General features: G+C 46.0%; 1 protein-coding gene across 1 annotated transcript in view; it reads right to left on the bottom strand.

Annotated features, from left to right (window-relative positions):
* The window catches only part of LOC126541223 (uncharacterized), a 45,693-nt gene extending 32,279 nt beyond the window's left edge, over positions 1 to 13,414 (bottom strand). Inside the window, exons 1-3 of the mRNA XM_055076637.1 lie at positions 13,216 to 13,414; positions 12,351 to 12,389; positions 8,117 to 8,315 (exon numbers count right to left, since the gene is read on the bottom strand). Of these exons, the coding sequence (XP_054932612.1) occupies positions 8,117 to 8,315; positions 12,351 to 12,389; positions 13,216 to 13,414 (437 nt within the window). The remainder of the gene's footprint in view (positions 1 to 8,116; positions 8,316 to 12,350; positions 12,390 to 13,215) is intronic.
* Positions 13,415 to 16,386: the final 2,972 nt, after the last annotated feature.

The raw sequence follows: 16,386 nt of genomic DNA on the forward strand, positions 1-16,386 counted from the left end.
AACGAACGGTCTTACGCAACGTCTCAACAGAGCAATCACAGAGATGCTGTCGATGGGCGTCTCCAACGATCACTGCGACTGGGACGCCACGCTGGTCTACGCGACATTCGCGTATAATTCGTCGCGACATGACACCGCAGGATTTTCACTCTTTTATCTTTTGTATGGAGGTGACTCCACATTTCCGTTTGACACCATCCTACCTTCTTTTCCACATGTTGCAATTGAGTACGCTCGTGAAGTCGTCGCTCGCGCTCACATGGCACGTCAAGTCGCCCGATCTCGTTTATTACCCCGCGGCATATACAAAAAGAGCGTTATGACCGGTGCCATTCCGATGTTAAGTTCGCCGAGTACCTTGGCTGCTTCTTTGGTCACCATGTCGTCGGGTTGGCCTCTCCCAGAAGCTTCTGTCTCGCTACACAGGAATTTATGAAGTACTACGTCAAGTTAATGGTGTAACTTACGATAGTTCACCCCTGTATACAGTTTGATGTATCCTCAAGTCCGACGTCTGTTGATGTCGTGCACATTTCGTGGCTGAAGCTATACTTCATTAGCAATTATTCGCTTACCATGCGCCGAGACGGCGTTTCACCACTCGGGGTCCTGTTACGGAAGGGTAAAAGAAGAGAGAGGAAGAAGAAGATCGCGAGACACTGGCTACTGCGTGTTGTTGGCGTCCAGCCATCTTAATTACTCCGACTAATCTTGCATATATATTGTGAGTATAGTCTTTCTATACTCCCAGCATCCCCGTAACAATATATTGCCTTCGTTTATCCATATACCAAGGTATTTATATTCTTTAACGCGAGGTATTTCCTGGCTCAGTATTGTCACCGTCTATTCGCTGTTTTCATTGAATACCATAACACCTAATTTTTAACGCAAAATTTCAGACTTACCTTACCACCTTCCTGTGCACAGATATTAGCCAGACGTTGCATATCACTTTGCTTGTTATCTAGCAACACAATGCCGTCCGCATCAAACAAACTTGGAAGCTGCTGCTCTACTACTGTACCTACCTGTATGTATGAGAGGTTAAACCCGATGTTACCTCCTTCTAGCGCCTTTTCCATCCTCAACATGTACAGCACAAACAGCAGTGGGGATAAAGGGCACCCCTGCCTCAGCACCTTGTTCATATCAACTTTCTCCTCGCTCCTCATCCCGTCCCATTCCGCGCAAACGGTATTTTCTAGTGAAATCTCTCTCAAAAGCTGCCGACAATCGTCGGCTAATCCCTTTCTTTACAGAATATCACGCAAAACTTTGCGGTCTACGTTGTCATACGCTGCTGTAATGTCTAAAAAGGCCACATATTACGCTCTCCTTTCTGCTCTTGATATTTCTATACACTGAGTAAGGAGAAATAAGTTATCATCGAAACACCTACCCACTCCGAAGCCATTCTGAAGTTCTCACAAAATGCCATTATTCTCTGCCCATGCTCGCAGCTAAAGCTTAATTGCCTGCGTTGGTAACCTGTATATTAGCTATGTAAAGGTCAACCGTCTATACGAGTGAATTCTATCCTTCTCCCCCTTACCTTTATAAATTAATTCTACTTTTTCGCCAACTGCCTGGTATTCGTCTATCTTTAAACCTTTTTTCTACTTCTTTCAACAGAGCATCCGTACTTTTTGTCCTAGTTCATTAATCAGCCTAACGGGAGCCTCGTTAAGCCCTGTGCCTGTGCGCTTCAAAATTTTCTCATCGGCTTTCTTCCAGTTGAAATTTGTCAGCACCAGCTCCTTTTCCACCTGGTTCTCGTTCATGCTTCTTATTTCCTCAACTAGAACCTCGCCATTGTCTTTGAAAGATTCGACTGTTATTTTTCGGATGTAATTTAAAGCCTCGTCCGCTTCCAGTTTGTTTCCACCTTCGTCAAGGTTATGTTGTTGTACTGTTCCAGACATCCTGCCTAATAATTTTATGTGGTTCCAAAATACTCTGAGTGCGGCCTTATTTTCCTGACGTATTCCTGACAACGAGCGTTCACTTTCACCGTTTATATTCGCTTGCACCAGTACTTGAATCATATATTTTTTTTCTCCCGGTATAATTGGTAGCGTTCCTAACTAGAACGGCAGCAGAAATGACAATCTAAGTGAGACGGGTGTCGTCCGCCATTTTATTCCAACTTCTTCCTTCCAACTTCTCCCCTAGCCCATTTCTTCGTCTTCTTTCATGCGTCCAACGCAGACCGCTTCACTCTTCCAGATTTCTTTTAATTACACCCGCTGGGGTAATACTTGAATATGTTTCCGATAGAGGCGCACTCCATTTGACCTGAGGCTTCGGTGTACTAGACATTCTTCAATATTCCATGCTGGCATGCAGTCTTAATCACTTGAAATGGTCCGCAAAATTTTGAATTTGAAGGCATTGTCCCTTTCCTTACAAGGAAATAGTCTCCAGTTTGTGTGTCCAGGTGTCTCGCTACTGTGCCTTTCATCAGTTTCGCTTCACGGGGCGCTTTTAAACCTCCTGTTTTTTGACAGCTTTCCTTACTTCCGCAAGTTCGAGGTTCTCTAGGAGGCCTAGATCACGATCTGCAGGAACTATCGGCGCTGTACCCGAAGTTGCAAAATGAGGGCTGCAGCCTAAACCATTTGTGTACGATCTGTTGTGATGTTTCACAGCGGCCTCGAGACAGCACTTCAAGCCACCGGCAAAATTGGGATACATCTTCAGATACTGTTTGATGTCTCGTATGGCACGTTCCGCTAAGCCGTTTGCTGCCGGGTGGTATGGAGAACAATACTTTATCATTATGCCGTGCTCCTGTGCACACTTTGATAATTTGGCACTCCAGAAAGCCGGCCCGTTGTCGCAAACGAGCGTCTATGTGTGTTTAAAACATTCAGCTTTGAGGAGATCTATTACGCTGTTGGCGTCTTCTTTGCCAGCTTCAGCCGCAATCGTCCTTGTGCACTCATCTACGGAGAGCAAGAAATCTTGCGTTCGCTTGACTCCTCCCCCCTTCTTTTTGAGCTCCGCGAAGTCCAAATGAATTACTTCGAACGGGACGCTTGAATATTCAGGGTTTGTCATAACGTCTGTCGATTGCTTGAATTTAACTTTGTTCACCTGGCAGAGGTGGCATGTGCGGATATAATGGCTGACGTCGTTTTTCATGCCCGGCCATGTGAATCTCATGAGCAATTTCTTATAAGTGCGCCAGAAGCCATCATGTCCACCCGATCCAGGAGTGTCGTGGTATAGCTGAAGAATCCTTGGAATCATAGTTGGTGGTACGTGATACCTTCTACTGATAAGGTGGAGCTCTTCTTACCTTCCCATAGCATAATATGGTTGATTGCCTCTGCCTTTTTGTTTGATTCCTGTACAAGTAATCTTGATAGTGCGTCAGCGTCATTGAAGAATGGGCCATGACGGTGCGAAATTACGAAATCAAATTGTTGCAGATAGTTCACCCATCTAGCAATGCGGCCTCTTGGCTGGGTCATGCTCAGGCGTTGAGTCAGTGCTTGATGGTCAGTGAAAAGTATGAATTTGGCACCGTCCAGGTAAGTACGAAAGTACTGCACAGCTTTGAGGACGGCCAGAGCTTCTTTTTCTGTGATAGAGCAATTGATTTATGCGGGTTTCAGGGTATAGCTGTAGTACCCCACAACCTAGTGTTTGGTTTGAACAGCTTGTTTGGAGCGTTTCTGGTATAGAACTGCACCGGTAGCATAATGTGATGCGTCCGTATTCAGCACGAGAGGCAGAGAAAAATATGGTATTTGCAAGATGGGGTCCGACGATATTAGTGTTACAAGCTCACAATAGACAGCTTCGCACTTCTCGTCCCATTAAAAAGGCACGTCTTTCTGAATTAAACGCGTGAGGCACCTTGTTCTCAGTGCATAGTCTTTGATAAACGCCCGGAAGTGCCCTGCAAGGCCAAGAAAAACGCGCCGGGAGTGCACATCATAAGGCTGGTCTCTCTACCGATTCTTGCTTAGTGCTTTTAGTGTGTCCATCAAACACCCTGCCAAGAAATGCTGCGGTATATTGAAAGAACGTACTTTTCTTGAAGTTGACTTTGAGTTGGGCAAGACTGAGGGCATGACGAACTTTTGAAAGATGACTACGGTATTCTTCCTTTGTCTTTGAGTAGATGATGATGTCGTCGATGTACACATAGCAAAATATGCCCAGGTAAGGTATCAGAACGTCCGTCATAATCTTCTGAAACCACGCAGGGGAGTTTTTCCAACCAAATGGTAGGCTGTTGTACTCAAACAAGTCAAATGGGGTTATGAACGCGGTGTACTTCTTGGTTTCTTCACTTAGTGGAATCTGCCAAAAGCCCTTGCAGAGGTCTATTCGTGAAAATCAATGGCGCCCACCAGTTTCGTCAATGATGTCCTCGATTCTCGGCATTGGATAAGATATCAACTCAGTTTGACGATTGAGAGCCCGGTAGGCTGTGCAGAGGCGGAATGTCCCGTCTTCTTTTGGTGCAATAGTTATAGGAGAAGCAAATGGGGATACAGAAAGCCGGATGATACCTGCGTCCAACATTCCTTGCAACTCCTTTTTCAGCCACACGTTTTTATCTCAGGACATTCCATAGGGGGTTCTAGGAACCACTGTTTTATCTGCGAGTTCGAAAGGAACGACATGTGATTTCATTGCTAGAGGGTAGCTACCCATGCATGTAAGCTCTGGGTAATTAGTCTCGATGTCTTCCTGGTGAAAAATTAGTCTTGATACACTAGGTTCTTCGCCAGGATCTTCTGTTCTTATCGTGTCTTCGGCCATTACTTTGTCATCCCAATAGAAGTTTATCTTAAGTTTTTTCATGTCTGGACGGGAGAAAACAATATCGTAGATGACATTGGGAATTGCCAATACGTCATTGGTAATAAGCATGTACTTGAAATTCAATAGCCAGGGTTACCCAATCACTATGCATGGTCACTGACCCATCGTAGGCTTGGACACACAATGCTCTACCCGCGTGCAGACTACCGGCATCCACTGGAGTCTTGTTGATAATTTATACCGAAGCTCCACTGTCAAAGAGAGCCTTCACTTCAATGCCATCTACCTTAATGGGAGTGTACAATAAGCTTGACGACACCAAATACACTGTCTCACTGAAGCTCTTTTTCTGGGGCTTGTGATGCACCGTAGACAGATTATGTGGAAGTAGGTTGCCATGAACTGCGGTAATTGGTTCTTCAGCATCCTCACAGTAATAATTTACGCTTCCCAGGGATTTGTTTATGAAGCTGTCTTCACATTCATTTTACGGCAACGACTCTAGGTGTTCACTGAGCTTACGAGAATCAAGTTTCTCTGTTCTACCACCTGACTGTCTTCTCAATGTAATTCTTGGCACTCACGTCTGTAGAAAGTTCCGAAGGTCATCAAACGTTCTTGGACCTTTGAGCTGGACATGACTACGGATCTCGATACATAACCCTTGCGTTATCAAAGCTACAACAGCCGAAGACAATAGCTTCGGTTCTGCAGAATACAGTAGGCGACGCTTCTCAAGACAGTACTGAAGCAGAGAGCCACCTGTATAACTGAACCGTAGTGCCGCATCCCATCTTTCTACTGCGTTGCCTTCAAAAGCCGCTAAAAAGTTGCTTTTCCACATTTCCCAACATGTTCCATGATCCATGAGTTGCACATCATACCATTTTCTGGCTATACCGCCCAAATAGCGGCGCATATTCAAAATCTTTGTGTCGTCGGAGTGCCACATATTCTTGTCACAGGCATACTCGAAAAACCACAGCCAGTAGTGTGCACTTTGCAAGTTTTCTTCAAAAACATCTGGCTCAACAGTGCCTCGTGATGATTGCTCTCCACTAAGCGCTTGGACGAAAGTTCTCATTATTTCAATCTTTTGTATAATGTGCCTTTGCAGTTCCATAACAGACAAGCCTAGGCTCACCTTTCTGGCAGGCGTTTCCTCTTTGAGGGTGCCACGTCGTACGGGTTCCAGAACGAGTTCGCTCAGTGTCTGCAGTTGCAGATTCCCTGTCAGTGATCCTGTTCGCACGAGGGCTTGGCGGCTGATTGCAGCTTGTTGCAGCACCACGTTGATCAGCGCGGTAGAACTAACTTTGAGAAGAATGTCCGTCGCTGGCTCACCGTGCACTTGGTATCGGGTGAACACAACAGACTCCGATGACGCCTGGTCGACGAAAAACGTCACCCGCATGGCTGGTCTTTGAAAAGTGTCGACTGCACCAAAATGTAGCGTTCCTAACTCGAACGGCAGCAGAAATGACATAATCTAAGTGAGACGGGTGTCGTCCGCCATTTTATTCCAACTTCTTCCTTCCCACTTCTCCCGTAGCCCATTTCTTCTTCTTCTTTCATCCGTCCAGCGAAGACCGCTTCCCAATTTCTGGCTACTTCATCCTGCGGCAACTGCGCTTTTTTTGCCTGCCTGTGCTCTCGTGATGTTTTCTGTCGTTCGGTAATCCTTCTTGTGTATCCCTGTTCACCAGCTTTTCGGGCCCTTATTCCCTTTCCAACGAACATGTTGCTCCTCATTCCGTATTTCTGTAGTTATTAAGCTTAGATGCTCACTATATTCAGACTCTTTGCTTGGCGATTTGCCAATTTCTTCCTCGACTCTTGCGAATATATAAGTAATTTGTTCACTCTTCAAGTATGGATTGGGGATTTTGCGCTCCTTGCTCTCTTTCCTAACTGCATATCCCGCATTCAAGATGATGCCTTTATGGTTATCCCTATGCTGCTATACCGTTCCTCCGTCAACGACTGTTTCTCTCAACTCAGCATGAATTCCTTCAGTCATAAGGCAGTAATCAATGGTCGTTTGCCGGTTTCCCACATGGTCTGCCCATCACACTTAGGCCTTGTATTCCCGATAACGATGTTATGTTGCGCACAAAGATCTAGCATTGCCTTGCTGTTGTTGAGGGTATAGCCATCTAGATCCTGTATATTGACATTCATGTCACCTGATAGGATAATTTCGGCCTCATTAGAGAAACCCTTAATAAAGACAATTAAGCATTCCACTAACTCTTGATTATTCTCTGTCTAATTATTTCCGGTCCGCAAATACCCTAAATACCCTAAATTTTTTCTAATTTTGCGATTTCATAGGCCTAAAAAATTAGAAGAAAGATGCGTGAGCAGCCCATCAGTGTCGCTATCTGAAAAGAGATATGATTCGTCGACAACGGATTAAAACTGAACCGAACATAAAACTGTCTTATTTTCAAGGTCAAATTTTCAATGTACATATCTAGTAAAGCCTTTAGAAAAAAAAACAGTACAGTTAATCGTCACTGACGAAAGAGGAATTCTGGCCAAGATTTGCGTAAAATATATATTGGCCAATATTTGCGTGAAATATATAATGTTGTACAAAAAGCGAGCGCAAATTACAATAGGCAAACAATACGATAACAAATTAAGAATTTCTGTACTGAGCACCTTCCTGTAATTAAACACCCAGAATTGTTGCACTACTGCTCGGTATTTTTAATTCATACTTCGGCCACTTTTCAATATTAGGAAAATCCAGTAAGATATGAGGTTCAGTTTAGCTTTGATTCAGTAAATGTACTATATTTTCTTATACATTCGGCCATGTTGTCTCTTTTGCCTGCTTTTGCTTTTTATTTTACATTCCTGTATATTGTGTCCGCTGTTTATACTGAGAGTACGAAATATTGCTTTTAGTTGTGCGGGTATTTCGTAGCTGGCAGATGTTGTCTAACTTCTCTAACTGGAAACAAGCTACTGTGTTCAAGTCACTGTGTACCAAGGGATTATTTTGTAAAACCAACACTGCTGCTGTTAGGCCCAGCCCAAGCGACCCACCATGATAGTATTTCGTCCGTAGCAGTCACGCTAAGAATTGCTGCTAGGGGATCAGCGTTTTGCCTGGAACCAACACGGCTCAATTAAATGTCGAGGCCCTAACGCGGTGTTCCCTAAGTGTTGTTAAGATACATACATATATGGCACTTTACACTCACTTCATTCCTTTACCACATTGTTACCCACTAAAAAAAGCTGTGCAACTGTTTTTATTGCCCAAACATACACGGCCTCGCTACGCCACGTCCGCGGGGCGTCGCTTGCATGCACTCACGTGTCCTGGACCAACAATCCGTGATCCTCGATATGGAAGAGCTTCATCAGGTGACACAGGCGGTACATCGGCGTGGTGGTCATACTCAAAACGGACATGCGCGTCCAAACCAAGCACTCGTATTCGGCATGGTACGTGTTGGCAGGAGTGGCTTTCCCTATGTGGCAGTAGGTGGCCGCAGGCCACGCCGTGAAGTACACTGCAAGACAATTTACTCCCATACATGCATATTCGTGAGAAAAGCAGGCTTTTATTAACCCACTCTTCTCATAAGAAATTAGGTAGGGTAGACAACTTGTTAAACACCTTTTCTATATAGTCTTCCGAAATTGCGCGAGTGTGAGGGAAAGCTGAAGTAGTCGACCCTTTGAGCACACAGTCGCCTTAGGCTGCTGCTGAGGTCATGCTATAGGGGCGCGTATTCAGTGACCAGAGCGAATGATACATACACGCGTGCTTCGACAAAACAGCCGCTAGCTGCTGTCGCCATGGTCCCCCCAGCCGAATAAGATATTCATAAGATATCGCTTCATTTTTAACCAGAATTCATCGGCGTCTTTAGAGCCTTGCCTGAATGAATAGTAAACACTCTCCCATCTCGCCTAACACCGGACCGAAGTGCACGATCTTTACGCGTTTTGCATAGATGGATCATCATCATCATCATCATGATCATCATCATAATCATAGTCATCATCATAATCATCATCATCATCACCATCATCAGCCTGATTACGCCCACTGCAGGGCAAAGGCGTCTCCCATACTTCTCCAATTACCCCGGTCATGTGCTTATTGTGGCCATGTTGTCGATGCAAACATCTTACTCTCATCCGCCCACCTAACTTTCTGCCGCGCCCGGCTACGTTTCCCTTCTCTTGGAACCCAGCCTTTAACCCTTAATCAGCATCGGTTAGTATGATGTCATTAACTCGCGTTTGTTCCCTAACCCAATCTGCTCTTTTCTTATCCCTTAACGTTACACCCATCATTCTTCTTTCCATAGCTCGTTGCGCCGTCTTTAATTTAAGTAGAACCCTTTTCGTAAGCGTCCAGGTTTCTGCCCCGCACGTGAGTACTGGTAAGACACAGCTGTTATACACTTTTCTTTTGAGGCCTAATGGCAACCTGCTATGCTTGATCTGAGAATGCCTGCCAAACCACCCCAGCCCATTCTTATTCTTCTGATTATGTCAGTCTCATGATATGGATCCGCGGTCACTACCTGCCCTAAGTAGATGTATTCCCTTACCATTTCCAGTGCCTCGCTACCTATCGTAAACTGCTGTTAGCTTCCGAGACAGTTAAACATTAGTTTTCTGCTGATTAATTTTTAGACCCACCATTCTGCTTCGACTCTCCAGGTCAGTGAGCATGTATTGCAATTGGTCCCCTGAGTTACTAAGCAAGGCAATATCATCGGCGAACTCTTATCCCCAATTCTTCCCAATCCAAGGCTCTATCGTAACGCCCTGCCTGACGCCCTTCTTTATTGGGATTTTGTTGCTTTCTTAATGAAGGATTATGCTGGCTGTGGAGCCGCTATGAATGCCTTTCAGTATTTTTACATACGGCTCGTCTGCACCCGGATTCCGTAATGCCTCCATGACTCAGGTTTCAGGTTTCGACTGAATCAAACGCTTTCTCATATTCAATGAAAGCTATTTATATATATATATATATATATATATGGGTTGGTTATATTCCGCACATTTCTCAATCGCCTGATTGATAGTGCGAATATGGTCTATTGTTGAGTAGCCTTTACAAATCCTGCCTGGTCCTTTGCCTGACAGAACTCTAAGGTGTTCCTGATTCTATTTGCGATTACCTTAGTAAATACTTTGTAGGCAGCGGACAGTAAGCTGATCACTCTATAAATTTTCAAGTCTTTGGCGTCCCCTTTCTTATGGATTAGGATTATGTTGGCGTCCTTCCAAGATACCGGTACGCTCGAGGTGATGAGGCATTGCGTATTGGCAGGGTTGCCAGTTTTTCTAGAACAATCTGCCCACCATCCTTCAACACATCTGCTGTTACCTGATCCTCCCCAGCAGCCTTCCCCATTTGCATAGCTCCCAAGGCTTTCGTTACTTCTTCCGGCGTTACTCGTGAGATGTCAAATTACTCTAGCCTATTCTCTCTTCCATTATCGTCGTGGGTGCCACTGGTACGGGTACGACGGATATACATCGCAAATGCCAGCCACGGCCGCGCCTCAACAGCAACAAACTCACCGCCAACCTGTTCCTCGAGTTACATATTTTTTTGCTTCGGTATTTTGGGTCACACATACCCATGCTGTGATATCATGGCCTGTCTTCTCCCAGATGTACAACCGTTAGCCTGAATCGTACGGGTAGAACTTGTGGCGTTGTGGAGAACATCATGAGTAAAAGTTAAGTGTAGTAAAGACAAGCCCACGCGCCAAATTCTAAAGGTCGCCATGTCATCCGTACTCCACCATTGCTGTTGAAATAAAACGACTCATAGCGCAAGGTCATGTTATCAATTTAAGACATGGATTATCCGTGTGCAAACATGAAGAACACTGCCCCTTCTGTATGTACTGTTCCGTCCGCTATATTATTCGTTGGAGCAGTTACTGAACACTGAAATGCTCACCTAGCGTTATGTCGTGGGGCTTCTTTCCTATTGTCCATGTCACTGTTCTCGCCTGATAATAATCTGTAATAACTGTAGGCTAAAGCGTAGATCGTGTTACACTTCCTCTCTTTTACGACAGACGAATACTACCACCAACATAAATGACGCACCACCATAAGATATGCACTTTTGTGATTCTTTGCGTCTCAATGAATAAATGCCCTGTCTTTTCTCATTGAAATGAAGAACCACATGGTAACAACTCCTTCCGCACCTCGCATCTTCGCATTATTCCCTGTTTGGATGTCTGTGAAATGTTATCTGGCATATTGGTCCACCTTGTATGGACAGGCTTACTGGTCATGCTAAGAGTGCTTTTCTTACTAGGAGTCTTATTGTTCACACTAAGACTCACACCTGAACAACAGCCAGCAATGGGGATGCGGTAGCGACTTCTAGCGCTTTAGACGGGGCATTTGCAAGGCACATCATGAGAGCCCGCGAGGAAGCTGACATAGTATTTCACTGTACACACTGGTAATTATGGATAGAGTGAGATATGTATGGTCCTCATATGCGTACCTGGGTCCCCGTGGAACACTTGTAAAGGGACACACAACTTGTCCCCAACCAATCAGGCACGTACGTCGACATGTGGTTCTTTGTGATTTCGGGCTACGGGCCGTGCTTCCTAAACGGAATGTCTAAAGTGTTGCGAAAATCTCTCCACAATCTTTTTCGCTCTCGAACTTTCTTACATGTAAGGCACGCACAAATCTTAGAGCCACTCGCGACTGGCGCTCTGCGGGCTGAATACATCTTTTCCTAAGGGACAAGCACACCTCAATCTTATGCACCGACGCCAGCGCTTTTTATTCTAGGCAAGGTGCGCTCACGGGTGTGAGTCGAACTTTGCTTAGCGTTATCCATAGCTGTATCGTGGTTGCCTTACACGGGGCAACTTCATTGCTCAGCTTTGCAGCCACCCTCCCTCTTTCTCTCTCTCTCTTTCTTTATTTCACAAGAAATGGCAAAGTAGAGTCGAGACAAGAGATATCTATAGAATTTCGGCAATGCGAGTTGTATTCTTCGCCACGACTTCTCGACGTACCATCATGGAGCAGCACTGCTGCACCTACATTGGAGCAGTGACGTTTACCTTTTGACCAGCCCAATCTGTCCGCATTGCTTCCATGGGGTACTGCGGAGTGGCTCATGGGCGCGCACACTAGCCTTAGAGATCTATCTTGTGGCATTGTGGTCTGCAGGGCTTCGACGGTAAAGGAAAATGGCAGTCGCCTTCCAAGGTGGTGCTCGCGGAGCTTGAGACGACGGGCATTGCACGAATCAGTTTATAAGTAAAGCCGCCTGTGCTACCGCTACGCGTGTGCTATTTAACGACTCTGTTCTCTGCAGGATTACGCGATGAAACAACGTCACTTAAATATCATCACAGTCATGATTTGGCTTCGTTAGGGTCACCATTGATTTAATCAATCGAATAACTGCCTAAGGCCCGTTCGGTTATTTGAAGTTTGAAGAAGCCCGTTAAGGCGCTGCAGGGACCGAGGTTCGAGGTAAAAGTGCATAAGTGAAATATGAAGAAGAAATAAACATTCACACTTACAGCAATTCAGCCGCGATATTAGAATAGGCCAAGGGTCTCCTGAAATGAGGAACGATAGCGCGCCAGGTGTAAGTCACCACAGTGGAAAAAAGTAGCAACAAAATGATGACCAACATCTCAGGCGTTATTTTTTGTTCAAGCATGGGGGAAGACTAGCGAGCCATATTGTTCCATGGAGCCAAATCGCTGTACGAGAGTCTCAGTGCCTGGCATTTGTAGTCTCTGGCACGCTCTGCGCAACCTGTCACGCCGGGTGCATATTCAAGAGCTGCAAGTCGCCACACCATTTCAAAGATTGATTGATTGATTGATTGATTGATTGATTGATTGATTGATTGATTGATTGATTGATTGATTGATTGATTGATTGATTGATTGATTGATTGATTGATTGATGACGTCAATAATACGTACGTAAGAATGTTTGGCTGGAACCATCTCAGGTCGACGTTAATGCGATTAGCATTGAAGCAATGTAGATCCCCAGCGTATTGTCACCGCCGAATTGCGTCATGCATGAGGCGTGCACTGCAGCCGGACTCCTCTCTCGCGCTTCCCTTTAGAGTCGCTGCGCCATCTACGCAGCAGTGCCGCCACGACATCCGCGTGTGGCGCGGGCCTGAACACGTGACGCCACGTCGAATTCCCCAGCACAGCGCAATTCCTTTTTTCATTGAATAGCGGCACATACGCAGTCACACGTACCGAGTTACCCAAGTTGGCGTGAAAGAGTTTAAACGCAGACAGACATGCAGACATACCGCAAACACAGTCAGCTCAATGCGTGCACAGGGGCGCATTACAATTAGACAGCAGGATGTCGCAGCGATGACTCGCACCGATACGGCTTCCAGCAGTGACGTACCTCCTGGTTCAGAGGCAACATTCCTCCGAAGGAGTGTTCTCTGGTGCGCATTCGCCTCGGTGGGGTCGAACAGGCATAGCGACGCTCCTGCGCACAGCATGAAAGTCAAGCTGATCGAGAGTCCGCGACCTCTGACTTGCACAAGCATGGACGAAGAAACCAGACGGACTGAGCCGATGAGTGCATTTAGAGCATGCATGTCTTCCTTGAATCGGCGTCGATTGCTGTTGCCCTACGCACGAAAACGTCTTCTTCTTCTTCTTTGGCCAGACGCTCAATCGAGTTTCAAGGACATTCTGGCGTTACTAAACTTTTTAAAAAGTACGGGCCTGGACTGTAGGCTTTGAGCATGCTAAATTGCTTGCCATATGTTTGGCATCCTCCTTCTCTCGTCATCGTCACCCATCATGCGCCTCTTTCTGTTCTCTTTCTTCCCCTATTCCCCTTCTCACCACGCATAGTAGCTGGCTAGAGGAATATACCTCTGGGCGACCTCTCTGCATTTCGCATCATTAAACTTCTCTCACTCTCTTGTTCTTGTTTTTGTTCCATAGTAAAATGGCGCAACCTACTCTTTGGGATCGGCCATGATGATGATGATTATCAGCACCAGAGAGTCAATTACATGTAACGGGAGTCACAGATTACACGAGCGCTGAAGAATTAAGTTTCGGCCATTAATCGGAAACAATACGACGAAGTCTCGTCTTCTTCAGCGCCCGTGTAATCTGCGATTCCCACTACATGTAATTAACTCTCCGGTGCTGCTTATTATCGTAGCTTCTATTCTTGGACAATCACACAGGTATGTATACATCACCAATTTCTTTATGGCGTTGTATAATGTAAACCTAATCGATTTCAATGTCAATGGTATTAATCATTTCATTCTTCCCTCATTCTCTCACTTATAAATATATATACCTACATCCTTCGTTGCTCTGTGCTCTATCATAATGACTGTTTACTAAACCGTCTTTTACTCCACCCGCTTTAATTTAGTCATCAAAATTACTGATTTCTAAGTTTATTCCCTTAACACATATAAAAAACGTGCCCGACGCCAGGCACATCCCCTTCGGTGGCTATATCTTGACGTTGAGTGCCGGAGTTGGCCGGCGTTGAGGAGGATTTCGAGAACTGACGGTTTCTTTGCATTAAAGATTAAATTATAGGGTTTTACGTGCCAAAACCACTTTCTGATTATGAGGCACGCCGTAGTGGAGGACTGCGGAAATTTCGACCGCCTGGGGTTCTTTGAAGGCATACTGACACAAAAAGAAATCTACGTGGTTTTTCTGCTTTAATAATCAGTTAATGACCCAGTAATCACGGCACGAAACCTCATTTACTTCAGAGCGCGACAGGTAATTTATTTGCAGTCTTTTTTTGTAGCGACCAGTCGAAGTTTCGGTTCCAGAGAGCAACGAGACGGGAGAAACGGGAATGTAAACAAAGTGGTCACGTGTTCGCAAAAATCCATGACGTATCCTCTGACGCGCAGCCAGCTTGCGCGACAAACTTACTGAATATTGTCGTGCGACTGCCGCATCGGTCGGACAACCGCAGCCAATGACAGCGCCGATAGCGTGAACGTCATGGCCACGTGGTAGACCCGGCGGGGCGGGGCCGGCGAGCGGGCGCCTCGCCGCTCTTGCTCTCCCTGGTCGAAACGCGGGCCTCTTTCACCGCTGACAGCGGCACATAAATCGGCTACACTTTGTTTCTGACACGAAATAACTACTAGAATAAAGTGACCTCGAAAGAGTGCGAGTTATAAAATGTTGTGCGAAATAGTAAATCGTTGGCGTAATTTCTACTCGGACGCGGTAAGCGCAGACGCGCCAGCAATCGTCTGTATACGAAGCGGCTCGCTTGAGCGGCGTGTTTACTCATCGCTACTAACGGCACCTGGAAAACTAACTGTATTTTCACTTAAGAGAAACATAAATGTTCAGGCATTGATTGTGCGCACGAATTTAGGCGCTTTATTACGAGCTGCCGACGCATCGCAAGGACCCTCGGTCCCGGATAGACGGCCTGCGAGCTAGGCCTACATTATCTCCCAGCGATTGCAAACTCGCGTGGCATGCTCGTTCGCTTCTGTCGGCGCCAATGAAATCAAATGTGCTGCAATTTAAGCGTGACACAACTGTGTACACGTTGTGCCGACTAACATAGGCGCTTCGTTATACGAGCTGCAAGCGATGGAGTCACAAGTGCAACCGATATCGGATTCGATGGCCCAGCGAGCTATGCCAGCCGGCTCCTGGCCATCGGCGGCTGTCAACGGATCCGATGCTGCTAACGCGGATCACGTCTACAGTGATCGAAACACGTCTACAGTGCTCGCATAGACGTGTTTATATTGTCACCGTTTGTTTCAAAGAAGATAGCTGTGCAAATACGGTCGCTTTAACTTTCTGTTCGAAGTTACGCAGCATTCCGAACTTCCACGCAGGGGCGCCGGTTCTGGGCGGAGCTACCCGCCGCTCGCTCATCCGTACCATGTGTCCCGAATCGCCGCATGCGGCAAGTCGCACACGACGCGCCGTACGACAGATCGCACGGAAAATCGCACCATGTGTCCCGCGCTTTAGACGTGGCCAATCACTTAGCGACTCAGATATTGCGGCCAGCGATGGCGAGGACGAACCTCAACAAAACCCTCGCATCGGCCACGATCAATGGTAAGATACAACAAATCGGCGTTGAACGTTGTGGCAGCGCAGTCAAGCTGATAGTGTGGGAAATATCCGGATGGACATGACAAAAACTGCAGTTGCAGCGACACGGAGAGCGTCCCACTACAAGTACAACAGCTAGAACAAGCAATAACAGAGGAGAAGAGCACATGTAAGCCGCATGGCAGCCAACGAAAATTCTTGACGTAGCCACATGACGTAGCGTTTTCTAGACTATTTACAATCACGGTTGATGTCAATGTCGCGAGGTGCTGTTTTGCGGTAGGCTGCGCGCACGTACTTTAAAATTGATATTGAATATGTTCTAAGCGATATTCGCCGCTAATATCTAATAGACGATGTGTGTGTGACCAAGTAAACCGATCTCACAAGTTATCTCGACTTCAAATTTTTGTGTCAGTACTCCTTTAACGTGCACCTAAATCTAAGTACACAAGTGTTTTCGCATTTCGCCCCCATCGGAATG

The sequence above is a fragment of the Dermacentor andersoni genome, chromosome 2, assembly GCF_023375885.2.
Source record: "Dermacentor andersoni chromosome 2, qqDerAnde1_hic_scaffold, whole genome shotgun sequence".
NCBI classification, from domain to species: Eukaryota; Metazoa; Arthropoda; class Arachnida; order Ixodida; family Ixodidae; genus Dermacentor; species Dermacentor andersoni.